Source organism: Rhinopithecus bieti, unplaced genomic scaffold (assembly GCF_001698545.2).
Source record: "Rhinopithecus bieti isolate Rb0 unplaced genomic scaffold, ASM169854v2 scaffold_757, whole genome shotgun sequence".
NCBI lineage: Eukaryota > Metazoa > Chordata > Mammalia > Primates > Cercopithecidae > Rhinopithecus > Rhinopithecus bieti.
In genome coordinates this window covers 1,816,062-1,842,945 of record NW_016803289.1, presented here as the reverse complement: position 1 = coordinate 1,842,945, position 26,884 = coordinate 1,816,062, and the positions used below count along the sequence as shown (strand labels likewise).

Sequence of the window (26,884 nt, the reverse complement as noted above, 5' to 3'; positions counted from 1 at the left end):
CATTGTTCTCCAGGCTTCTTCTTTGTGTGATGTGCATTTTCACCTATAATATTAAAATTGCACAGTAGAACCGAAAGGGTTAGTAAGAGGGGCAGGCAGATCTGGTGATAACAGAGTTATTTGGAGAAAACTTGGGGGCTTCTATTTTTGAAATTGAGTTGTTAGTTTTGGCCACCCAGCTTGATGGCCATTTTGAAACTTTGGAGAATGAGTAATTTTTTTTTTTCTGTGGATCATCAAATTTAGTATTATATGCCATTTGGGATAAGTCTAGCTGAGTCCAGAACAGAGCCCTAAAGCTGTTTGTTTTGGGGTTTTGTTTTTTTGGTCTTTCCCCTAATGCCTTGCTATTTGATTGTTTTGCAAGCATTTTCTACTTCTTTTTATTGGCCTAGACTTGAAAAACTCAAACTACGCCCAAACCAAAGTGTATTTTTTAGCAAACGGATCCCAAGAAGTCAAATCAGTGTACGGAAGCATTAATTGCTATAGCTACTCTTCTTAGAGCTTTTAGGTGCATATCAGCAACTTGAAGACTCTGAGAAATCCTGTGATAAAGAATCTTTCAAAACTTTGCCCAATTCAGGGTTCTCGAGCTTTTGACTACCGAACCCATACCATCTTTTAGCATCCCACCAAACCTATTATACTACACCTTTTGAGGGAAACACTGCTGAATCCAGTTCTAATTTGTTGTGCAGATCATATTTTCATTGCAAAAGTTAAACTGGTTTACTGGGGGGAAATTGGAAAGTGGAATTTTAAGGTCTGGTGCAACTGTAAAGTTCAGTCAGGCAGACTCAAGTGTAGTTGGGTCTAAGTGCTAGACCCTGACATCAGAGCCTTGGTTCTTCCCACTTCGGCCCTGTGTGCCTTCTTCAGTAAATGCTTCCTTCTTAGGAAAGCTCTTTTTTCTTTCTTTCTTTCTTTCTTTTTTTTTTTTTTAATTTGAGACAAGTGTCTGTTGCCCAGGCTGGAGTGCTGGAGTACAGTGGCGCCATCTCAACTCACTACAACCTCCACTTCCTGGGTTCAAGTGATTCTCCTGCCTCAGCCTGACTGGGACTACAGGCGCGCACCACCACAACTCGGCTAATTTTTTTTCTTTTCAGTAGGGATAGGGTTTCACCATGTTGGCCAGGCTGGTCTTGACTCCTGACCTCAAGTAATCCACCTGCCTCGGCCTCTGAAAGTGCTGGGATTACAGGCATGAGCCACCACGCCTGACCAGGAAAGCTCTTTTTATGTGGGACAGAGTTGGTTGTCAGCATCTCCAGATTTTCATTTCACCTGCTTAGTAACCTCAAAAGAGGGAGAGAGTCCCTCAATAGTTCCAGCTAAAAAGACTCATTCAGTCTGGCTTGGAGCATGTCTCACCATTGACCTAGTCACTGTGGCCAAAAGAGCACATGGGACTAATTGGCCATACTGGATAACATAACTAGCCCCTGAGCCACCTGAACCACATGGACTCCCAATAACTCCACAAAGAAAATCAATTTGTGTTAACTGAAGAGGGGTAGATGCAAGGAAGGCAAAAAGAGCCATGGCCGTGGCACCATTCGCAAGCTTGCAGGGCATGAGTATTTTGCCTGGTGATGTGGAGGTTGGGACAGGTGGGAGGAGATGGGATACCAGGGGATGACCATTTCTGATGAATTGCTTTTATATATGATGAACCCCTGTTGGTTTGATAGAACAATACCCTTGATAAAGGAGCATAGAGTGATTATATCTTTTAACACAGAAGCTCAGAATCCCAATCAAAAGCTACTCTAAGTGCATAAAGAATTATTTCATAGTTGAAATTCAAGTTTTGATGTTTAATAAGCTTTGGTTGATAACCCCATTTTATGGCTCTAACTCAGGATTGGTGAAGCACTTCTCCCTGCTCATGACCAAGGCAGCAGCTGAGCTCTGTTTAGGATTTGAGTGAGTTTAAAGGCAATAGTCAGCACTTATCAAACTCAGGATGCGGGACTCTGAAAGGCATGAAGTGGTTTTCTTCCTAAATGCTGAAGGATACACATTGACTTTCACATCTCTTCCTTCAGGGTGGAGCTATTCAGTGGCTGAGTCACGTTGACCAGGTGGGGAATGAGAATACTGAGTAAGAGACTAAAAAGGGCCCTCTGGTTCCAAACAACTTTCTGGAATCAGCTCTTCTACCACCAACCCATCACAAAGGAGATCCCAACCACGAGCAGGAGATGGGGGATAAAAAGGCCAAAGTAACCTGCGAAAATGAGATCACATGCTTAAGGCTGGTACTCTTCAGAATCTGAGGAGTTGTAGATCCTGTCCTTTGCTCAGATGGCTGCTAGGCACACAGCAGGACAATTAACATGACCTGGACAATAGGGTACTTCGCATGCAGAACTTCGGAGGCCACAAAACTTACAACAGCCTACTATTTCAGGACAAGCCCAGGGAGCCAGCAGCTTGCTGGCTGCCCACCCACTGTGGGTCTGAGAGGTGGTGACAGTTCCCTTTGTTCTCCCCTAAGGCAGAGGTTGCCTTTTGCTGCAAGAGTTCAGAGCTGTCCATTAACTTCCCGTCCCAGATTATGGACCTTAGAACTTCTGCCTGCTGCTTTGGTATATGGAATGGGGCCTGGATGTTGAGGGGTAGGAAGGCAGAGTGCTAAAGAAAGAGTGCATAGGCTGCCCATGGACTTAGATGCATAGTGAAAGGCAGAGGCTGGAATTCTGGGCTATGTTCCCTGAGATGTGACTACTAGAGAGGTCAGGATTTTTAGTTTGTATGCATGTGGGTCAGGTAAGCTATACTGCATTCCATAGTTGCAGAACATCATCTCTGTTACAGAATATTATTTCTGGTAAGGGACATTCCTCACAATAGGAAATAGACATAAGAACGGGTTACTTTGGGCACCTCCAATGCTATCTCTCCAGAAAACAATTACACACATACACTCACACAGCTGGCAAAGAAGGGTCAGTGGCTCATTGTTTACAGAAGACATTTTAATACACATAGGCACATTTGTATTATATATGCTGCAGCTCAACAGAAGCGCTTGTTTCCCATTCGAGGGCCGCCAGATCAGCTGCCTGTTCACAACAGCACAGATAAGTGAAGTTAAGAATTTTAATATCAGTGTTTAATATCAGTCAGACACACAGAATTTGTAATAAACAGGAATCACAGACAGCAGGAAACAGGATTTTGTGTGGACAATACAAGGACAACTGGGTACTGAAACAAGCTTGCAATGCTTTTCGTGCCTTTTCGTTCAGCTTTTGAAGAGCTAAAGCCTCAGCATTACTGCATCAGCCACAAGCAGTAACACTGGTCCCTACTAGCTACAGTAATACTTTTTCTTCCTACGTATTCATCCATCCAATCTACAAAAGCTATGATAATACAACGTCTAGTGGTTTCTGATTAAAACTTTCCTATCAGAAGAAGCCTAGCCACTGATTAATTAGGTTACCGTAATTAATTTAGCAATGCTCTGTGCTGGTTGCTGTTCATTCCTGCCCTAGCAATGACCTCAGGCAAAATCAGTGCCACCATGGCAGTGGGTTAGCCATTAGTAGAGGACTTCCTGGAATTAGGGTTGTGGCATAAGTTGCCGGGCTTGACTGCCCTACCCATGTACTAGAGGTCACTGAGGGTGCACTGGAGGTGGGCTCTGTCACAGTGCAAGAGCCTTATAGCTGGGATGCTCCTGGACATCAAAACCTGCTCAGACTTTTCAGATGCTCCATACTGGCAAGGGAGGCTGCTGGGAGAAAAATATTTAAGAGTACCAGGCCAAATGATTTAATAGTCATCTTGTTTTCCAAAAATCACAGCTCTGAACCTCAGTTGTCACGACTCTGGAAGAGACATATTCCACCTACTGGGATATTAACGCTTAGCCCAAGTTATAGAATAAAACCAAAGGATCTGATGTCAACAACTAACAATGACCATAAAGATTTAGGAAAAGTTTAAATTTTGGAAAAGGTTTTTGTTCTCATGTTTAAAATGCACAGTGGTAGGAGGTGATTACAATCAGTTGTTCTGCACTGTCAGATACCATGGTTTTGCTTTCAAACTTGAAATACACTGTGTGTCATTCACCTGGCTAGCACTAGAAATCCGTCTTACTCTCTGAGCCTGTGCTCTCTGTGCATCCATGGCTCCTAAAAGCCCACAGAGGTGCTTCAGTCACAGAAGTAGCTCACTGGAAGTAAAACTAGGGATTCGGCCTACAGAGATTGTATTGGGTTCCCATCCCATCATAAATGTATACATGTGAAATGGTACTATGGCTTAACTCTCATCACAGTGGAGATCCTAATGGTGCCACAGCTTTTTGGTAAGTGTAAGTGCAGAAAAATTTCCCAAAGCCTCTTCTTGGAAAGGATGCAAACAAGGTCACAGTGAGAGGAGGAACCTGGTTACTTAGGGAAGTGAGTCCACAGCACATCAAGGCTTGAATCAAAACAAATGAAGGATAAAAGTAAACATGCAAGTAGTCCCTGACACTCATGGGGTTACCAGACTGCAGCAGCATCTGGTCACTTTCTTATTCTTGCTCTTTCCAGCACATTCCCCTCTCTGAAATCAAGTCAGGGCAATTGCTTCAAGTTTATAGTGTTTGGAGAAAAACAGAATAGCATAGACAAATGATGTGGGAACTGTAGGGAAAAGGAATTAAACAACAAAAGAACTGGTTTTTAATTATGTAACAAAAATATGGTTGCTCTTAGAGAAGCACTATTTCACAGCTCTGCACGAAACTCTGGGCCTGTTAGCTCAGTGAGGAGGAAACTGTGAATGCCAAGCTAAAGTTTAGCTCTGGCTTTCTACACATACTTGGTTGCCCCAATGTAACCTCCTTAAGGAAAAGCCTCGCATAAAAGGCAGCCATCTCTGTTTCTTCAGTCCATTTCCACTTGCCTGGCTTCCCAAATGGGCATCACTCAGGTCTTCCCAGTTGCCAGCTTACTGCCATCTTGGTGAGACACATGGTCTCCATAAGTAAGGACAGGTTTAGGTACTCTGAGTAGCCAAGAGGTGAAAACAATCCCCCACCAAGCCTGTTCACTTCTTGGCCCTACCCAGAGGCACATGGGTTGCCAAAAATAGTTATTCTGCAAAGATCTGTATATCTGTACAGTGGAGTTATATCATATGCACATCTCACTTAGGTGAATTAAACTTTGTGGCAAATCAATAAATAAAATATAAAGAAAAGGAGTGAGATATTAATGATATTTTAAATAAGTAGGCGATTCTGCCTGACATTCTTGTAGTAAGCACAAGGGAGAAGGGAGACACGATACCACTGTTGCCTTAGTCTCCATGAACTTGCCTCCCTTGGATGTGTGAGAATTCCACTGTTCCAAGAGTAATTCTAAGGCCAGGTGTGGTGGCTCACACCTGTAATCCCAGCAGTTTGGGAGGCCACGGTGGGCGGATCATTTGAGGCCAGGAGTTTGAAACCAACCTAGCTAGCATAGCAAAACCCTGTCTCTACTAAAAATACAAAAAATTAGCTACACATGGTGGCACACACATGCAATTCCAGCTACTCAGGAGGCTGAGACACAAGAATCCCTTGAACCCAGGAGGCAGAGGTTGTAGTGAGCAGAGATCATGCCACTGCACTCCAGCCTGGGTGACAGAGCGTGACTCTGCCTGAAAAGAAAAAAAAAAGAGTAAGTCTAGTTATAAAGACAAGTGTAATTTGTTCAACATTTTAACTCGTCTGGTATTAGCCAAAATGAGACCAAAAATAAAAATAACTAAATCAAAACAAAACAAAAGCAATGACTTGTTTCATTAGTGAAGGGTGACACTGTATTGGGCTTCACTGAGAAAAGATACTTCCCATATGTTATGGGTAATTTAAGGGGTTTTTCAATGGTTAATTTTACTATCTTCTAAATTCACTTCTAACTTAGACAATAAACCCCGTATAAGATGCAACTTTGCTGAAATGCAAGGTGGACATACTTTCAGTGCGACAACATCGTTTTCTGATCCTCTCCAGATACAGGTCTCTGCTAATCTTCAGAGGACAATTAACTCTCAAGGAACATGCTTCTTGGAAGGAGAGTGGTGTGCTAATATTTAGCAATTCTCTTGTTAGAAGGGAAAAAACTAGCATTTACCAGTTTCCATGGTGTAAATGTTCCCATTATTACCAATTTCAAGTCACCTCCTTCACATTGTTGAAGAGGGAGCTGGGAAGTGGTGTGCATGGCAGGCTCATGCTGGCTGAGATAAGCAGATCTAATGCTGATTCTAGCACATCACTGGAAGGCCCTCATCCATCTCTGTTACTTTTAGTCTGATTTCATTCATGCTTCCCTGATAGAATTCCTTATCCTTATCCAAGTAGTCTGGGGAATTCTGACCACTTTATGAAACTTTCGAGGTCTGAAAAGTCTCACTGAGTCCTGTGTCCATCTGTCCATTTGTCACTGTGTAATAAGAAGGAGTGGAAAAATAAATCTATATTCACATATTAATTTCAAAATAAAAATAAAGGCTGTTTAGAATAACAATTACAGCACTAAAAAGGCAGGGTATCTAATATAACCCTCTCATTTTAGATAAATAAAGTAAAGCACAGAAAGTTGGCTAAGTGCTAACTTGCTCTAGATCACACGGCTGATTGATGTGAAACGACATCCCAGGAGCTCAGGCCCAGGAACCTTCACTGTGTCGTGCTGCCTTTTTTGAAAGATATTCATTCACATTTTCTAAGTCAGGACATGTGGAGTGGCAAGAACTACTGTCGGCTTTTCTTGACGTATGTAATTAGAAGTTTCTGGCATGAGATTGTCCCAAGAAGAAGACACGAGGCCTTTACAGGTTGTTATTCTGACCATCCTCATTTTGTGGGTCTTTGGTTTGTTCCAAGGTTAGATTTGGTTGTCTTTTGTTAAAGTCCCTTTTTACTCTTAAAAGAAAAAAAAGATGTTTTATTCTTTGAAAAAGAAAATGAAATTAAGCTTTTGAAATAAATTAAGCCCAATAATTTTAAATAAGCATGGCCAAGAAATTTTTGAAAGCTTTGATTTTTAAGTGTTCAAATCCTATTCCTCATTCCTTCTCATAAACAAACACTTGTGTACGTAATTTATCAATTAACTTTTTAATACTTCAAAAAGGTTTTACATTTCTAAATAATAGATTGCATCATTTTCCCAATTAGAAAATAATTTTAAAATGTTAAAAATATATTTTCTCTGCAAGTAAAGTCTGGCTGAAACATGCCATCATTTCCGGGGCTGTTGTTCTCCCAAGAGTTACTTACTTTTCTCTGTTGAAAATTATGAACTCCTTCTGGACAGAGTCAAGGTGCTCTTGAAAAAGACATGTCTTCCAGGTGAACATAGAAAAAAAAGAAAATAGAGGTATAGTTAGCAGACAGATGAGGATCTTTGAACAGCCAATAACCTGTTGACAGTCTATTCAATGAATAGCCCCAAATTGAGAAGTAAGTAGTATCTTCAAAATGGATGCTATCCGGGAAATGGAAGATTCCGGGAAGGTGGCAAAACAGGAAGCACCAGGAATCTGTCTCCCCTCCTAGACAGCGATTGCACTGGCAGAATCTGTCTGATGTCACTATTTTAGAACTCTGGAGTTTATTGAAAACTTGCAACTTTCAGGGAAGGCTTGGGTGGCAAAGTGCAGTTAATTATGACCAACTTAAGCTCTTAGCACAGCAGCAGCTACCCATCCCTCATCCTCCAGTCCAATGGGAGGGAGCTGAGCACACACATGTTCTGGAGCAGTTTGCATGCAGCCTGTGGGAGCCAGGGTGGAAAACAAGAACCATGTTCTCCAAATACTGAGGATCCGTACTCCCATCACTGCTGCTTCTGATCACAGAGGTGCAAACAAAATGCTTGATGGCCATTGTTGTTGCACCTCCCCCACACTGTTGCAAGCCACTCTCCCTCAGGCTGAAGTGACTTCTGAGAGAATTAAAAGACTAGCACCTTTTCCTCCCTTCATTTTTCTCCTTTCTTCCTTTTGGGAGCCACGCATGAAAGGCTGGGACATTCAAAAACAATTGCATCTGTGGGGAAAATCAGAAAGTGACCTCACATGCCCAGGGAAAGGTGCAGGCTCAGAAAAGACCTAAGAAGGTCTTACCTTTACACCTCAGCTAATCTTTGGCATGAAGACAGCTTACAACAATAATAAAAGTAAAAGTAAAACAATAACAAAAAACAGCAAACCCTGGGGATAGGGGAAATCTGATTTTCCTAGATTTATCACATTATTAGATTCAAGTGTCCAATACAAAAAATAACAAGCCATGCCAGGAAATAGAGAAGTATGGCTCATTCACAGTAAAAAATCATAAATCAAAAAAGCTATCCCTTAAAGAGACCTAATAGCAGATCTACTAGATGAAGACTTCAAAATGACTATCTTAAAGATGCTCAAAGAACTAAAGGAAGATATAGAGAAAATCAAGAAAATGATGTGCAAACAAAACTAAAATATTAATAAATACAGAAAACCTAAAAAGAAACTAAAAGGAAATTCTTGAGCTGAAAAGTGCAACAACTAAAATTTAAAAATTTGCTACAGGGTTTCAAAGGCAAAATTGAGCAGGCAAAGGAAAGAATCAACATCAAACTTGAAGACGGGACAGTGGAAATTACTGGGTCTGAGGAATGGAAAGAATAAAGATTGAAGAATAACAAACAGAGCCTACAGCAAGCTTGTCCAACCCACAGCCCATGGGCCACATGTGCCTCAGGATGGCTTTGAAAGTGGCTCAACACAAATTCATAAACTTTCTTAAAACATTAAGAGATTTTTTGGGGGGTTATTTTTCTTTAGCTCATCAGCTATCATTAGTGTTAGTGTATTTTATGTGTGGCCTAAGACAATTCCTCTTCTTCCAATGTGGCCCAGGGAAGCCAAAAGATTGGACATCCCTGGCCTACAGAATGTATGGAACACCATCAAGCAAACCAGTGTACGTACTGTGGAAGTTCCAGAAGGAGAAGAGAGAGAAAAACAAAAACAGAATATTTAAAGAAATCATAGCTGAAAGGCATGAGCCCCCAAATCCAAAAAAGTGCAGTGCATCCCAAGTAAGATGAATTCAGAAAGACCCATATTGAGACAAAACATAATCAAACTTTCCTTTATTTATTTTTTTTTTTGAGACAGACTTTTGCTCTGTTGCCCAGACTGGAGTGAAGTGGCACGATCTTAGCTCACTGCAACCTCCTCCTCTTGGGTTCAAGAGATTCTCTTGCCTCAGCCACCCAAGTAGCTGGGATTACAGGTATGCACCATCATACCCAGCTAATCTTTGTGTTTTTAGTATAAACAGGGTTTCATCATGTTGGCCAGGCTGATCTTGAACTCCTTACCTCAAGTGATCTGCCTGCCTCAGCCTTCCAAAGTGCTGGGATTACAGGTGTGAGCCACCATGCCCAGCCAATATAATCAAACTTTTTAAAACCAAAGACAAGGAGAGAATCTTGAAAGCAGCAAGAGAGAAGCAACTTGTCACATACATCATAAGATGATGGGCAGATTTCTCATCAGAAGCTTTGGAGGCCAGAAGGCAGTGGGCTGATATATTCAAAGTGCTAAAAGAAAAAACCTATCAACCAAGGATCCTATATCTGGCAGAACTGTTCTTAAAAAGTGAGAGAGAAACTGAGATGTTTCCAGATAAAAGTGGAGGGAGTTTATTACCACTAGAACTTCCCTGTAAGAAATGCTCAAGGGAGCCCCACAAGGTGAAATGAAGGGACACGAGACAGTTACTTGAAACTATACAGAGAAATAAAGCTCTCAGTAAGTCTAAATACATTAGACAATTACAGAAGCCAAGATTATTGTAACAATAGTTTGTAAACTCTTTTTGTTTTCTACATAAGATACTAATATATATTCAAAAAACAACAATTAATCTAAAAGCTAGTATTATTGTAAATTTGGCTTGGAGGTTCTACCTGGCTTTTGTGAATAGCCTAAAAACATCTCTCCATACTTAATCCTGATAGAATGTTCCTCTCAACAATGGTACTGGAGTTGATTAAATATCCTTCTCTTCTAGTTAGCAGAGCCTTCTTTATTTGTGACTTTCTTGCAGACATGCAAAGCATTTGCTTTGACACTGCACTGTCCAGCTTTCAACATCTATTGATGACTTTTTCATCAAAATGAGAAAATTTAGCCTCAAAAAAAGATGATTACCAAACCCAGGACAGAATTAGAACTGGATCAAGTGTTTTAAAAGTCTGCAACAAAATACTTCCAAATTTCTTCTGATGAAAACTATTCTTCTTTAAAAAAAAATCATTCAGTCATTTATTTATTTTTTAACCTAGGAATTAGAATATGCTAAGCTCTCCAGTACTGGAGAGTTTTCTTTCAGAGTGCTTATTTAGCTGACAGGAGAGGAACAATACAAAGCACAGAAGAGGGATGGGGAACAAGACAAAGGAGAAGACACAGCTCTGTTGTATTTCACTCTTATCTACAAACGGAGGCATCTGTAATCCTGAGGGTTTCCAGTATTGGTCACAGCGGACAGGCAGCTACAGGATAAACATAACCTGATAAAAACTCTTTGGAACGACACTTTTACCCCAAGATTTTAGAAAAAATAATTTTAGCATTAAAATCAAGGTTATAATCAAGTGAAATGCAAAAATCCACATGGACTGTTTTCCCCCTCTACTATGTAACTATTTTGTTTAAACAAAGATATGAAATACACACTTGCAGATGACCTTCTAGTGTGATACTTCAGACCCCATTACTCTTAAAGCGTTCATGTTCAACGTGTTCTCTTTCCTCTGCTTTAGGTGGAGAAGTTTAAGAAGTGTAGCCAAATGGATACATCAACAGGAGTAGCCGTAAAAAGAATATGAAATGAGGGGGAAGAAAAAAGAATGGAGGGACTAACGGGTCATACATGACTCAGAAGAGAAATGTTCACTAAAAATCTTAGAACTCACCTATCAAGGATGAGTGGCGCAAACAGTGATTAAACTATCATAGCTGGACATAGCATCCAAAATACTGGAAGGGTTAAGAGCAGGTGGAAATCTCAGGAGGAGAACTAGGACTTAGGGAATTTGCCTCAACAGTCAGATAGACTGGGTGGCATGGCAGTCTGTTGATTCTATATTTTAAAGATGCTGAGCGGAGCAAGATAAAGTGGAGGATATTCTGGGGGGAAAAAACAACAAAGGCATCTGACATGAGCATTAAAGGAGCCAAGGAAAAGAAAGGCTAGGAGTTAGGAAGTGCAGTGGAAAGTAAAGCATCACAACAGCTAACATTCTGTGGAGCACTTTACATGCACTCATTTACTCAGAACGAACCTACGAAGTCGGTACACATACCAACTCCATCTATAAATGAGGAAACTGAGACATGGGGAAAATGCAAAACTTTAGTTATGTTCCTCTAGTTTATCACATCCTAGATTCTATAACAGAGTATGTCAACCTTGGCTGCACACATAGAATCACCTGAAGTAATTTTTTAAAATACTGAGACCCAGGATATAAAATCAATGTGCAAGGATTGCTAGCATTCTTATACACCCACAACAGGCAAGCAAAGAAACAAATCATGAATGAACTACCATTCACAATTGTTACAAAAACTGTAAAACACCTAGGAATATAGCTAACAAGGGAAATGAAGGACCTCTTCAAGGAGAACTACAAACCACTGCTCAAGGAAATCAGAGAGGACACAATGAAATGGAAAAACATTCCAGGTTCCCAGGTAGAAAGAAAGAATCAATATCATGAAAATGGCCATACTGCCCAAAGTAATTTATAGATTCAATGCTATTCCCATTAAATGACCTTTGGCATTCTTCACAGAATTAGAAAAAAACTATTTAAAAATTTATATGGTACCAAAAAAGATCCCAAATAGCCAAGACAATCTTAAGAAAAAAAAAAAAAAATACTGGAGGCATTACACTACAACATTACCTGACTTCAAACTATACCACAAAGCTACAGTAACCAAAACAGCATAGTACTGGTATAACAACAGACACATAGACCAATGAAACAGAATAGAGAACTCAGAGAGCTCAGAATAGAGAGCTCCTTTTCCAGGCTTATGGCTTGATTGGAATTCCCTTGTCAACACTTGACTCTTTTCTAACGTGGTACCTAAACAGTGATGAATTTGACTCTAGAGTAACATGGTGACTTTGAGCTACACACAGTGGGGCAGAAATGGGGCTAAGCTATAGCTAACATGATATTGATATGGTGGACATTCTTGTTAGATTTGGCTGAAGGAATGCCTTCAGTGAATGGCTGTAGATAAGATTAAAGGCACAGAGGATGAGCAATGTCACAAGCCTTTTGAACACAGCATGGGTAATTCCTATGATCAGAAAACACCTGCCATTTTATTTCCTCTGAAACATTAAGATCTACCTGTGCCCTAAGAAGTGCCAGCCTTGAAATGCTCTTTTCCTTTCCTGTATGCTCACCTACCTCAGCCTAGAGGAACTACATCAAATGTTGCCTCCTCTGGAAAGCCTATCCTAACCCTTCACTCAGGTCCAGTAAGCAATTCCCAGAGCACTTTGTGTATCTAACCATAGCATTAACCACCTAGTCAGAAACATTTCCTAACATAGCAGGAACTTTATAGTCATTTGAATAAGTGAATGAAGGAAGGAACAAACATGTTAATAATATAATAAGATTGACCCTCATGTTTTAAAAGCCTTAATGTAAAAGAGTGACAATAGAGTGAAGAATCAGAAAGATAATTCATAATCTTTCTGATTCTTCTTGGAAGAAAGACTATTCTTTGTTTTGAAGCAAAATACCTTTTATTTTTGAACCTGGGGTACAAAATTAGAAGAATCTAGAGAAAAATGCTGATGTAAGCAGTTCCAAGCCCCATCTCTTAACAGAAACATCAAAAAAACAAGCAGATACTGTTAAAACCTACTTTGTCTAAATTCCAGAAAGCAAAGGTTAACTGGAACCAAGTGAACACTAAATTAAGAAAAGAAAAACAACTTAAAAATGCTCCTAGTGTTAAATCTCAGTCAAAACATTAGCTGAGAACAGTTAAAGTCACAGAGATTTCAGTGATGACACAACAAGGAAGACGATCTCTACAAACATTGTTTGGAGAAGTTGCTAAAAAATGGATAACAACAGCCTTCAACAATCAAAAAATAGCAAACCATGAAGAAAGGAGGAAGCTGATTTCCAGAGTTACCGCATTACAGTATTTAAATGTCACGTTTTAAACAGCAACAGAAAAAAATCACAAGATACACAAAGAAACAGGAAAGTATTGCCATTCAAAGACTTAACATTAGTGGATAGAAATTGTCCTGAGGAAGCCCAAACGTTGAGCTTTCTAGAGTGAGATTTTAAAACAATTTTTTTGAATATGCTCAGAGTTAAAGGAAGCCATGGAAGGAAACCACAAAACAGGTCTCAAAAATTTTAAAAAGACTGAAACCAATGGAATGAAGGTAGGAATCAATAACAGAAAGAAAACTGGAAGATTCACAAAAATGTGGAAATTAAACAACAAACTCTTAAAAAATGAGTCAGAAAAAGAGATCACATGAGAAATCAGAATATACTTAGAGATGAATTAAAAACAAAACACAACATCCCAAAACTTATGGGATGGGTGAACACAGTGCTCAGAAGGAACTTTATAGCTATAAACACCAATATTAAAAAAGAAGAAATGTCTTAAGTCAAAAGCCTAACTGAACACTGTGTTAGTATGTTAAGGATTTTTGCATCTATATTCATAAGAGATATCAGTTTGTAATTATCATTTTTTGTGATGTCTTTGTCCAGTTTGGTATCAGGGTAATGCTAGCTTCGTAGAATGAGTAAGGGAGAAACTATTTGCAATTCACATATCTGATAGGGGTCCAATATCCAGAATATGTAAAAAACATCCTGTAATTCAACAACAGAAACGACAAGGTACCTTTAAGTTATAAAGAACGAGAGGAAGCCAGCTATGTGAAGATGCAAGGGAAGAGCATTCTAGCAACAGGGAAGAGCAAGGGCAAAGGCCCTGAAGAAGAACGAAAGGGCCAATGCTTGAGAGTGAGACACTTGCGGGGCCTGTGAGGTTGGAGGGTTTTAAGTGAGGGTCAGAGTGGGATAGTACAAGGACGTGGCAGGAAAGATGGGCAGATCATGTTGAGCGTGGTAGGTATGGTCGAAAGTTATTCCCAAATTGCTCAGTTATTTCTAAAACTTTAAAAACTTGTAATAAAAAAGATCTCTTGGTTTTTATTACATGTTAGGTCTTGTTATCAGACAGGCCTGTATCCACCTTGAGCTGAGTTCTGCTAGGTCAGGAGAAGGAGCAAGTCTGGAGAATTGGGTTGGTTATGACATGATCATGAAGAATGGACCATTGGGAAGAAGACAGTTTAAAGACAAGCAACATGCAAGATGGGTTAGCAGCACAGCTAACCATTCCTTGGAGGGTGCTAGAAAACATTTCCTGAAGGGAATCTGACGAGAGGCCAGTTCTGTGATCAAACAGGACTGAGACGTGAACGTTTGATGAATTAATTGTCCATTGAAATATATAGTGGCCCCTGACAACTAGAGAAATTAAGGAGATGGAGGATACTTATTTGTTTGCAGAGCCGTCTTTACCACAAGACTACACAATTTTTGAGAAAAGGGACAGCATCGAGGACAGAAATTAGATCGCCATCATTTCTCACTCTAGTGTTTAGCACAGGATCTGGCAGATCATAGGTACTCAATAAAAGTAGCCTAAATGAGAGAGAGAGGGATAGATGGAGGAATGGATGAATGGTCATGGGGATAGATAGATGACCTTTAGAGGAAAAGTGAATGTTTATTACTTCATCATCATTGTAATTCGTAGAGCCACATGTGAGTATAAAATCCCACTGAGTATTTGCAAGTTATTGCACTGAAATCTGAGCTCTGCTATGACAGAGAATAATATACTTAGTTACAAAATTAATTTAACTCAGCCTGAAATCCAGCAATAGGGCTCCACCATGTTAGAATTCCATTGTTCCTGTGAACAGACACTCTTCTGTGAGGCTTGATATCATAAAATTCTGCTTGTGGCAAAGAACAGACATCATTTCTAGGATTGGCTGCTCCCAGAAACTCCTCAAAGCAGGAATGAGGTCCAAAACAACCATGTGTGTACTTTGAAACCTGTCCCTTTACCATAATTTTATGACTCATCCCCTGACCTAAGCTTGGCCAATGACAGTTCCTCTCCCAGGAAATTTGTAAATTTTGAATTGAGAACTGGAAGAGAGCAATAACTGAGTCAAGTTCATGGCGGAGCTCTAGAGGGAAAGCCTACAAGTAAAACATTGCTGCTAGGATCCTCAGAGCAGCTCTGGTCTGCCCTTTTAGAAGCCTGGCTAATCTACTTCTCCTATTTCACTAAGCAGCAAAAGTAGGGTGCTGAAATGACCTCCCAGCAGAAGCTCTGGAAGATATTGCAGCCATCATGGGGAAACCCATGACCCTGAGTTTGGTGGAGACCTGCTTACCTGAGAAGAATCGCATTTCCTCATATCCTTCTCCTTCTTTGCCAGACGCTTTTTTTTCTTGTGAAGAGGTTTGGACTCCAAAATCATTTCCTCGAGTTCAAAGGTAGGATCACAATTCAGCCTGCCTTTCTGCAAGGAAGACAATTGGCTCAATCCTCAGATTACTGTATCATTCTGGAAAACACACCAGACCTAATATGGAAAATAACACTTAGTCTTAACGGAGCAGTCCATGAATAATACGCTGGGATTCCCACTCTAAGTTTTACGTTATTTATTGCCAGCATCGTTTTCATATTCTTCGTTTATTTTCTAAACTCTGAATTGGCCTTCAGTGAGTAAAACAAAAGCCAACTTACAATTATTTTCTAAAGTGGAAGCTTTTGGGTTACGTTCCCCAAAGTGCGTTCTAATAATCATGTAGCTCAGAATCACCTAAGTTGCTTGCTCAGCTTCCCAGTTCTCCAACCAGACTTCCCATATCAGGATTTCAGAATGTGAGGTCCAAGAACTTGCACTTTAATAAGCTCCCCAGATGATTCCAATTCACACTAAAGTCAGAGAAGCATAACGTAGAACTTCTTTTGAGCCAGCGTTGATGGCTAATTGCAGGGACACACACATAGAAGGAGGGGGAAGCAAGAGTGGGGGGTGCCTAGACCTTCATTGTGTCATATGTCAATTACGGTACAAGTTGCCCCTGCTGGATCCTGCAAAGCAGAGAGGTAGGAATTCAGACCTACCCTCCTGTTGCTCCATAAGGTACAATTCTACTACACTGCTTTCTCCTTTCTCTCACTTTGCACTTTCTCCTTACCCTCTCATTAGAGCATGCCTCCTGCTGTGTGTACATGAAGGATCACACTCTCACATTCCCACAGCAAATGCCTCACTTGTGTTTAAGAATAATTTTTTTTTTTTTTTTTTTTGAGACAGGGTCTCACTCTGTTACCCCGGCTAAAGTGCAGTGGCATGATCACTGCTCATGTAGCCTCAAACTCCTGGGCTTAAGCAATCTTTCTATTTCAGCCTCCTACTAGGTAGCTGAGACTACACCCAAGTATCACCATGCCTGGCTAATGTTTTTTTTCTTTTTTTGTAGAGACACGGTCTTGCCATGTTGCCAGGGCTGATCTTGAACCCCGATCCTCCTTCCTTGGCTTCCTAAAGTGCTGAGATTGCAGGTCTGAGCTGCCATGAACAGCCAAAACAGAAAACTGAGTTGGTTCTACAGGCCCCTTTAGAAGCCTCTTATTCTGCCCAATATACCTATAATTGAACATATAATTTCAGTTCTAGGCAGAGAGAAGGAGCTAGAGGCCTCACTTGGGACCTTTGGCCTAAGCTTCTGGACTTTGGCTCTTACCAGCATAATGCAGTAGACCACAGACGTCCATTGGTTTGGGTATCCATCCAATGGGAATTACGTGTCTTTGGTTATCAGTCCTTACAAATAAAAATCCCTGAGATAGAACAAACAAAGGAGGAGGGGCAAATGGTAAAATAAATTCCTCACCTCACCTCCAATAATTTATAATTCTTTGACTCCGATCTCTAGGGACACAAACTTCTGCATCTTTAGAATCAAAGAAAACTTTTAAAAAATCAGCAGATTTATGAGAATGACTATTTGGAGAACTAGGACTTCCTTTCAATAAAACATACCATAAAAGTGGTTACAAGCTAGAACTTCAGTGGCAAATATACCTGGCTTAGAATCCCAGCTTGACTCCTTGGTAGCTTTGTGACCATTGGTGACAAACTTACCCTGCGTGTGTCTCAATTCTCTCATCTGTAAAATGGGAATTGAGGCTCTCTTACAACACTGGTGTGATTATCTAATGAGACAATGTGTGGATCTGGCACACAGGGTAATGTGCACTGAATGGGGGTTCTTATGGGTTTGTTAGGATTGACTCACATTAGGAATGAAACCTGGAATGAGCCTCTTCTGAAAAACTGCATCCCAGTTTATATCATTCATGTATGGGAAGTTCTGGACATCAGACAACCGAGAAAATCGTTGGTCTGGATTAGGTTCAAGTAGCTGCCAATAAAATACAAACGTCAAGGCCATCAGAAAGGATAGGAGGACAAAAAAAATCATACAAATTCTCTCTAAATGTTTTCAAGTGTAGGACTGAAGGAAAAAAGACAGTGTCCCCCATCCCTAATCCCATAAACAATGTAGAAAATACACATTATTAGAATGAACAGTATGTAGGATTCTGCAACATGATGAGTAAAAACAGCTTGTCCTACTAAGTCAAATGTATCTTTGATTCTTGACTCCTCTACTTACTAAGGGCAAATTTGCTCTCTAAATCTTAGTTTACCCATGTGTTAAAAAAAAAAAAGCAGGGGTAATAATCTATTTCATAAGATTGCAGTCAGGATTAATGGGAGGCTATTTATACAAAGCGCCTAGTAGAAAACCTATGGTGACAAATGTTGATACATTTTCACAAGTGAAACTCATTTCCTACTAAGAATTTTAGCTGTTTTTACAACTAATTAAAATACATTCGGGGTGGCATAGCTAAGGTGTAACTAAAGTTACTGTTATAGCTCTAGATTTTGCTAATTGAGATAAAAGATTTTTGCCCCCTTTAACCATTCCTGAGCCAACATCACACCAACTGTGTGGCTCAAATAGGCAATGTCGGTCTCACTTGAGAATGCCTCTGAAGATGACAACCACGCACCCTCAGGGTGTAATTTGTGGAGTGAAGCAGGGCTGTCTTGGAACTAAGCAGAATTTGCTTATGGAAAATGATCCCCCATTCTATGTCTTTGACATTACTGATGCAATGTCCCTATTCCAAAATAGGGAACTTGACTCCAAAAACAAGAGACACAAATGATGAGTCCTTAGCCACTAAAGCTATTTTCCATTACCAACCACAACTGGTGCAATTTTCTCCAAAAAAAAAAAAGCCAAGCCCATTCTTCTTCAGTTCCTCATTCTTGTTTTGTATCATCACTCAATATACACTGCTGACCTCCTGCTATAACTGTTCTTCATCTGTTTGATGAACATGGGTACCTTGAAAATCTGATGAAAGCTGTGGACCTCATTTATTCAAATACTTGTCAAATGTCTCTCCTCAGGCTCTGTGTTGTTAGATGCTGAGAATACCATGGTACACATGTCAGACACGGTCCCTACCCTCATGAAGCTACGAGGAAAATGGTAAGTAACCAAGGATCACACAAATGCTGGGTATAATTTTAAACTGAAAAATGCAATGAAGGAAAGATAGTGTTCCATGAACTTACACCATAAAGGTGATATTTGAGCTAAGAGCTAAAGCTGTGCTTCCCAAACTATGTAGAAGGGTCAGTTATTTTGTTTGTTTTTGTCTTTCAATTTCCAATCTACTGAAATCAGTATGTGGTCTTATTGTGCATTGCCAGTATGCAGCACCCCACATAGACACCTTGTGACTTGAGTTCGACAACCCTCAAACAAGCTTGGACCCTCTTCAATAAGACAAGTCCACTGATCGTGTGTTTAGATGCTGCAGCAGTGTCCAATTGTTATAAAAGTTTCTAAATGCTTCTCTCAAGTTCTTTTCTTATAATAGACCTGCAGAAAAAATTTATGGACTAGAACCAGTGAACCATATTGAGTAGTACTGCTCTCAAGGAGGAACTGGAGGAACTAGGATTGGAGGCACTGTTCCAGGAATAGGTACTAGCATGTGCAAAGGTCCTGTGGTGAGACAAAGACTGGTATGTAAAAGTGAAGAAGGGGGAAAGAAAGAAAAGACGAAGAAAAAGGCCAAAGCAGTTTATGTGTAGTCAAAGGGGGGACAAAAGTTCAAAAGTCCAAAACAAGGCTTGAGAGGTATTTTGTACCATAAAATTATTTTAATCTTTATTCTAAGAACAAGGAAAATATCCTGGACTGTCCTTTAACAAACCACTATGGGGCTGAGTGGGGAATAGAATGGAGTGGTAAAAGTGTACGGGGGCAAACCCATTATAAAGCTAGACTGATGGCAGTTGGATCAGGGAAATAGTGAGGACAGAGAGAAGTGAAATATTTTAATACTTAAAATATAAAATTTCAGAACCTGGTGATGAATTGAATATGCAGATGACAAATGAGTCCCGGTTTCTGACTGGCATAAGTGGATTTGGATAGAGAAACCAGTCACTGAGAGAATTTCCTGAGAAGAAATTCAGGAAAGACAAAGATAAAGGAGTCTTTTGAGTTTAAGATGGCTTTGGGATATCCGAGGGGACTCTGAGTTGACTTAATGAAGCCATGTATTTGAAAGCTAACAGCTAGAAAAGACACTCTAGAAATGTACATTATCATGACTGTCCCCGATATTGTATACTAACTTCTAAACTTAAACCAGAGGGCCTGCTTCCTTTTGTTACTTCCTTTTGACATGCAGTCTTCCCTCTTACCTTTTTAAGAAGTGATGCCATTTCTTGTGACCAGGCAGAAGGATAAGTTACAACAGTCGTCTCAAACATGCGTACAATTTCCTTGCTGGAAGTACTGGAGCGAATATGATATGGTCTCTTAAGGGAGAAAAGAAGTAAAAGTCTTCATTTGTATAAGGCAAAAGAAAAAAAATTTTTCCAAATGTTTCCAAGCTAAACTTTCAACCAGTAAAATACCTATATCAATTTCTAACCCTGTCCAGCTGACTGTTGTGTTGCCATATGTGTAGGTGGTCCTGTGTTGCCAGACCCCCTACTTTTTCTTAAATAGTTGTTAGAAACATATGGTTGCTTGTAAAATATCATAATTTTTAAAGTTGAACACTCCACTGAGCCAAACAAAACATTCAAGTGGGCTGAATCAGCCTCTGAGATGCTGATTTGAAATTGTTTTATAAGGTAACTTATATAAGTATTAACACAAAATACTGGACAAGTTCTCAATAAACGGAAGTCTAAAAAATTATTATGTAAGGGTTGATTGCAAGGAAATCCAGAATTTTACCATACCATCCCTTTCACTGCAACATAATGAGGAAGCTCAGGACAGAAAGCTGCTCAGAAAACATCAACTCCAGTCCCACAAATGCTATGAGTCCCTGATTCCACAGAGTATGGCATGGTGGAGAATTTTGTGATGAGGCAGAAGCTTTTAAAAAAAAATTTTGGCGGGGAAGAACCAGGTTCTTCTACAGTTTGGACTTTGAAGAAAAGTAATTTAAAAAGAAAAGAAATTAAAAGAAAACTGTGGATTAGTTGCAGTTTTCACAGCTTTACACTAGAGGACAGCCTTTATCTATATTATTTTGTAGGGGACTTGCCAACACTGAAATTTCATGTCTTTTATGTGAACTGTAAGCTACTCAAAGCCAGAGATTGTATCATTCTTGTTCACGAGACCAAGCATTCAGTAGGTATATAATACATGTTTATTTAATGAACAAAATTTGCATATTTGATTAACTAGCCACAGTACAGTTAATATGGAAATACACATTGATCACATGCCTGGCCCTTTTAAGATGTTTAATAAATGACTGTTGATGGATGACCTAAATTGGCGGAAAGGAAAGGGTTTAAGTTTTTCCCTTTAGTAAATCAGTGTTAAGAGGTAATATAAAATAATCAAGTGTCTGAGGTTAAAAGGATTTGGTGTTAAACCTCTCCACTCAATTTCTGAACTTGTTACTTCATCTGTAAAATGAACTATCTCATGAGATTCCTGGAAAAATTAAAGGAGATAATATGTGTAAATTTCTCAACAGAGTGAGTGGCTAACAGTATTAGACATAATACAGGAGAGAGATTTTTATCGTTATTGACACAAAGGTTAAAATGGGCATATGTAAACGTGAATGAATAGTGAACAGCAAAATGAGTCCTCAAGAAAAGTGATGGGAAGAAAGGCTTAATTTTACACATGGCAAGTCAATGTGAGTTATTCATGGAACCATGAAGTGCCAGGAGGTGACCCTTGAAAGAGAGATTAATTCAAACTTTTTTTTTCTTTTTAAGTAAGGTCTAAAAACAACTGCCATATTCTCCACCTCAACACTAAATAAAGGACCATAGCTAAATCATATGTCTTGGTAATTATACAGTAGACATAACTCATTAACTCAGTATCAATAAAGGAGTGCTAGATGCTTTATCACCATTATCAATGTTTATTGATAATTTAGTAGCCAAAGGGTTAGGTTACTCCATATGATTCAGACCATGTTTATCACTAAGAATCAGATTAGGCTTAGTATACTCAAGCTTCTAGGCTTATATGTTTGTGCATGAACATGTGTTTTTCCTTCTTTCTATGTTTCTTCTTAATTTTAATTCATTGCTGCTTCTCAACCTACTGTTGAGAAAATAAAATGATTTTTTAAACAAATGAATTAATTGATGAATGCCACAAGCAGCTGGTTTAAGTATGTACGTTTTTCTCTAGTTACTTTATAAGGCCATGTGACTGAATTTAATTTTTAAAATCTCCATTACCTGTTGGTTTATTTAAAAATAATCACATTGTCTTTATCTTATTCATTAATTTACTTTTACCGTTCTAAATTTTAAAATTAACTTGAATTAATCAACTACCAGAATTGTACATTTATTTATTTACCAATTATTTATTGAATGCCTACCATGTTCCAGCACCTTTCACAGGCATTGAGGGTACAATGAAGAATAAGACACATATGGTTTCTATGTTGGTGGGGCCTAGAGTCTACTTAAGAAAGCATGTAAATTTATTATATAGACTGTATACACACACACACACTTAAATAAATGGGATACATGCTATAGAGAAAAATTACAGTATGCAATCACAGTATATATCAAACAAGCCTAAGGCAGCATCTAAACTAACAATGAGCATATAGAGAACAAACAAAGTGGAAAAGATGAAGTGTCACATGGGAACAAATGATGTGTTGTGAATATAGTTGTATTTCAGAATTGCAGATAAGCATGTACAATGGGTACAAAACTATGTACACACCTATCCTAAATTAATACTTTTGGATAATATGAAACTATAAAAGATGTGGACCTTTGCCTTTGCAATGACTATGAGATAGTAGGGAGTCAGAGAGATGACAAAGCAGATTAACAGTTAAGGGACACATTCATTAAGACTGAAATCAAACTCAGAAATGATGAGAATGTTTTCAAGCACATTTTCTCATTAAGACATTTACTTTTCTGTAAATAAAAATTTTGTTTAGCACCCTTCCTCTGTGGTTTAGTTGTATTGATACTTATAATTAAATGTTATTTCCTTTTCTTCAGATAAGCTATATTTTGAAACATAATTGCAGGTAGCCTAGTTGGTGATTTTTTCCTAGAAGGTGTTTAAGTGATTTGTAGTGATTTGTTCCTCTGTTCATTCAATAAACATGTACTATATACCTATCAAAAATTAAATATTTTGACCAGGTGCAGTGGCTCACGCCTGTAATCCCACCACTTTGTGGGGCCAAGGCAGGTGGATTGCTTGAGCCCAGGAGTTCAAGACCAGCCTGGGCAACATGGTGAAACCCCACCTCTACAAAAAATATAAAAATTTTCCAGGCATGGTGGCATGTGCCTGTAATCCCAGCTACTTGGGGGGCTCAGGCAGGAGGGTTGATTGGGTAGAGGAGGGGAAGGTTGCAGTGGGCTGAGATTGCACCATTGCACTCCAGCCTGGGGGACAGAGCAAGACTCTCTCTGTCTCAAAAAAAAAAAAAGAAGTTAAATACTGTGAATAATACTAACCTATATAAGATACATACTTTACCTTTAATGAATTAACAGCCTAATAATATACAAGAGATAAAATATAAAAATTGATATACCTATAGATTTAATCCTTAAAAAGAAAATATTTAGGTGTTCTGAACTAGAAAGCTGTACATTTTATCCTATGAAATGAAAAAAAAAAGCTCAGCAAGGTAAAACATAGTTCTATTTTTGCTAAAACAACAAATCTGTCTATATCTATCTGTCTGAAGATAGAGTATCCTTATGAGAACAGAAACAAGTTGGAAGTGAATGTGACAAACTGCTAAGGTGGGAGTTAAAGGTCAAAGGAAGTTTAATTTCTTAATTGGAAATATTCTTTGCCTTAGAAACTATAGCTGATTTTCGCTTTCATTTTCGTGGTTTTCTATATTTTCTAATAATCTTAGATTCTGAAGATTCACAGGATACATAAAGTAAATAAATGTTTGCAAGAGATTCAGATCACTTTAGCTAGGGAGGTCAGAGGATGTTTCCTTAGAGAAAGTGCTATTTTGTCATAGGTATGAATAGAATTTGAATATGAAGAGATCTAGAAAAACCTCCCCAACACAAACTGGAATAGTTTAATAGTGTGTCCTTTCTTAGAAATGACGAAAATACATTGGCTATAAAGATTTTGAAAAGCCCTGCAATCAAGACATATCCTGTATTAAAACTTCATTTAGTGATTTCCAACCTTAAACAGTGTGATTTTTAAAGAAGACCAAGGTTTGCCTTGGAAACTATCTTTATAGGCAAAGGAACAAGAGATTAAAAAACCCAAGAGATGCTTTGAGAAGAGAAAGAAGTTCTAAGCGGCCAAAATGAGTTCATGAGGGGTCAGAAATATACAAATGGAAGCAAAATCTGAAACGTTGACCTAATTCCGAAGAATACCCACCTAAGACATCTGAAGTTTGTTGCGGGGAGTGAAGGCTGGGGTGCAGATAAGGCTTGTGAAGGGTGTGTGTGTGTGTGTGTGTGTGTGTGTGTGTGTATAGCACTGGGGAGCAACAGTACTTTCTTTTTCTTAACAGAAAAGGTCATATCTGTGCTTTAGAAAAATGAATTTGTCAATGTTGACATATCAGATCACAGGGAACTACCATAGAGGTAAAATAATACGGGAAGAAGAGAAACAATTTTCTTAGCAAAATTCTTTCCAGGCAGGCAAAAATACCTCTTTTAGATAGGTGATAGTTAAATACAATCCTAGGCATGTTTGAAGAATAACAGGTAGTTGTTTGTTTGTTTGTTCGTTTCAACTCACTCCTCAGCTTTTGTTTTGCTAGGTGTGTCATAAAAGATGAGGGCAGAGCACAATCGCTTGGAACCCCAGAAGGAGCTAGCAAGGGGCTAACACAGAAGCAAAACCACAGAAGGTGAGTAAATTGGCTGGGGAGAAAAAATTAAGGGTGAAGTGGGAAAGAGCAGATATGTTCCTAATTTCAGGTAAGTGTATGATTCTCTTCTCTGTTTTCCCATAAAATGAAGAGTAGCGTTATCTACTTCTTCACTGGATTTGTTTAGAAACTTGAAAAAGAAGCCCATCAGGAGATAAAAACAGGTAGGATCTGAGGCTTCCTATGTAGGACTTACACATTTGGCTTACAAGGTTGATCCTTTCACATTAATTTAACTAACTCATCCAAATTTGAATATGCTTAAGAAATAGTGCTACAATGATTCCCTCAGGAAAGGCAGGAGTACCAACAATGAACTAATGAATGTTTGGGTGTAAAATGGACCCTGCAGAGTGAATGAAACAGATACAATTGTGAGATCCTCCTCTTTTTTTGCTTTAGAAATACTCATCTTTGATTTCCTGAGCAAGATAAAGCCATTGGACCTTGATGAGATAACCCCAACTTCTAACAACTGTTCTTAATGTGAATAGGTCAGTTACTCGGGAGACGGCATTTTTAATGCAGAAATCATGATGGTGTGTTGTGGAATCAAAGAAGAGCACTATTGACAGCAGCAGAAAGAATGACTCCAAGAAGTTAAGAGAGGAGAGCTGCAGTATCTGGATGATGACTTGAGATACCCAATTCCTTAGTTCTGTGGGATAAACAAGCTCCTAAAGTGAGGTCTTCAACTCTTTGGTGTTAGAGGAATCACTGATTTCATCCATCACTGGGACCTCAGAGTATACAACCTGTTATGGACTGAATGTATCCCCCACAAAGTTCCTAAATTGAATCCTAACCTTCAATATGATAGTATTTGGAGATAAAGCCCTTGGAAGGTAAGTAGGGTTAGATTAGGTCATAAGGGTGGAGCCCTTAGGATAGCATTAGTGGCCTCATTATAAAAAGAAGAGAAAGAGATTTTCTCTCTCCCTGTCATGTGAGGGCAAGAAAAAAACTGTCTGCAAATCAGGAAGAAAGCCCTCACCAGAACCCAACCATGATGGCACGTTAATCTGACTTCTAGTCTCCGTAACTGAGAAAATAAATTTCTGTTGGCTAAGCCACCCATTCTGTGGCATTTTGTTAAGGCAGATATTGCAGACTAAAATTTTGGTATTGAGAATTGGGGTGCTGCTGGAACAAATGCCTTAAAATGTGGAAGTGACTTTGGAACTAGTTATTGAGCTGGAAGACTTTGGATGTATGCACTAGAAATATGGATATTAAGGGTGATTCTCGTGAGGTCTGACAGAAATGAGGAACATGTTATTGGACACTGGAGGAAAGGTGATTCTTGTTATAAAGTGGCAAGGAGCTTGTCTGAACTGTGTTCTACTATTTTGCAGAAGGTAGAAATTGTGAGTGATGAAATGAGATATTTAGCTGAGATTTCTTTCTTTCTTTCTTTCTTTCTTTCTTTCTTTCTTTCTTTCTTTCTTTCTTTCTTTCTTTCTTTCTTTCTTTCTTTTTTTTTTATGGAGTTTCGCTCTCGTTGCCCAGGCTGGAGACAATGGTTGCTCACTGCAACATCTGCCTCCCAGGTTCAAGTGATTCTCCTGCCTCAGCCTCCCAAGTAGCTGGAATTACAGGCATCCACCACCACACCCAGCCAATTTTGTATTTTTAGTAGAGATGGGGTTTCTCCATGTTGGTCAGGTTGGACTCGAACTCCTGATCTCAGGTGATCCACCAGCCTCAGCCTTCTAAAATGCTGGGATTCTAGGCATGAGCCACTGCACCAGGCCAGCTGAGGAGATTTCTAAGCAAAACTTTGAAGGAGTAACTTGGTTCCTCCTGTCTGCTTATAGTGAAATGTGAAAGGGAATGTTTGAATTGGAGAAAAAATAATTAAGCAAAAAGCAACCAGAAATTGAAGATTTCTATCCATATTACAGAAAATGAGCAAGGCTGTTCGGAAGAGAACACTAGAGTGTAGCTGAACAATCAATTGATAGGCATAGAGGGCATAGCTCATGAACTTAATTAGTTATCTCAACGGAAGCCAGAAACAAAGAAGGGATTATACTAGCAGATGCTGCCAGTTTGAATTTAAGGAGATAGAGAAGGTAGCATGGAATGAAGAAAGGCTGTCAGACTTCTTGGACTTTACAGGCTGGGACCGTAATGCTATCCAGCTGTGAACATGTGATATCCTTCAAGTAAAAGGAAGAAGGATCATGAAGTTGATTCAGAGATCATCAGGGCT

At 39.2% G+C, this 26,884-nt stretch overlaps 1 protein-coding gene and 1 long non-coding RNA gene across 2 annotated transcripts in view; one reads left to right on the top strand and one right to left on the bottom strand.

Moving 5' to 3' along the window:
- Positions 1-5,580: 5,580 nt before the first annotated feature.
- STK32A (serine/threonine kinase 32A) overlaps positions 5,581-26,884 on the bottom strand; it is a 151,626-nt gene continuing 130,322 nt past the window's right edge. The window contains exons 9-13 of the mRNA XM_017872394.1: positions 19,967-20,083; positions 17,466-17,591; positions 15,545-15,673; positions 7,283-7,347; positions 5,581-6,925 (exon numbers count right to left, since the gene is read on the bottom strand). Of these exons, the coding sequence (XP_017727883.1) occupies positions 6,832-6,925; positions 7,283-7,347; positions 15,545-15,673; positions 17,466-17,591; positions 19,967-20,083 (531 nt within the window). The 3' untranslated portion in view covers positions 5,581-6,831. The remainder of the gene's footprint in view (positions 6,926-7,282; positions 7,348-15,544; positions 15,674-17,465; positions 17,592-19,966; positions 20,084-26,884) is intronic.
- On the top strand, positions 18,652-25,638 carry LOC108529868 (uncharacterized). Its single transcript, XR_001885700.1, has 3 exons — positions 18,652-18,737; positions 24,559-24,648; positions 25,164-25,638. It is a non-coding gene; the product is annotated as an uncharacterized LOC108529868 (long non-coding RNA).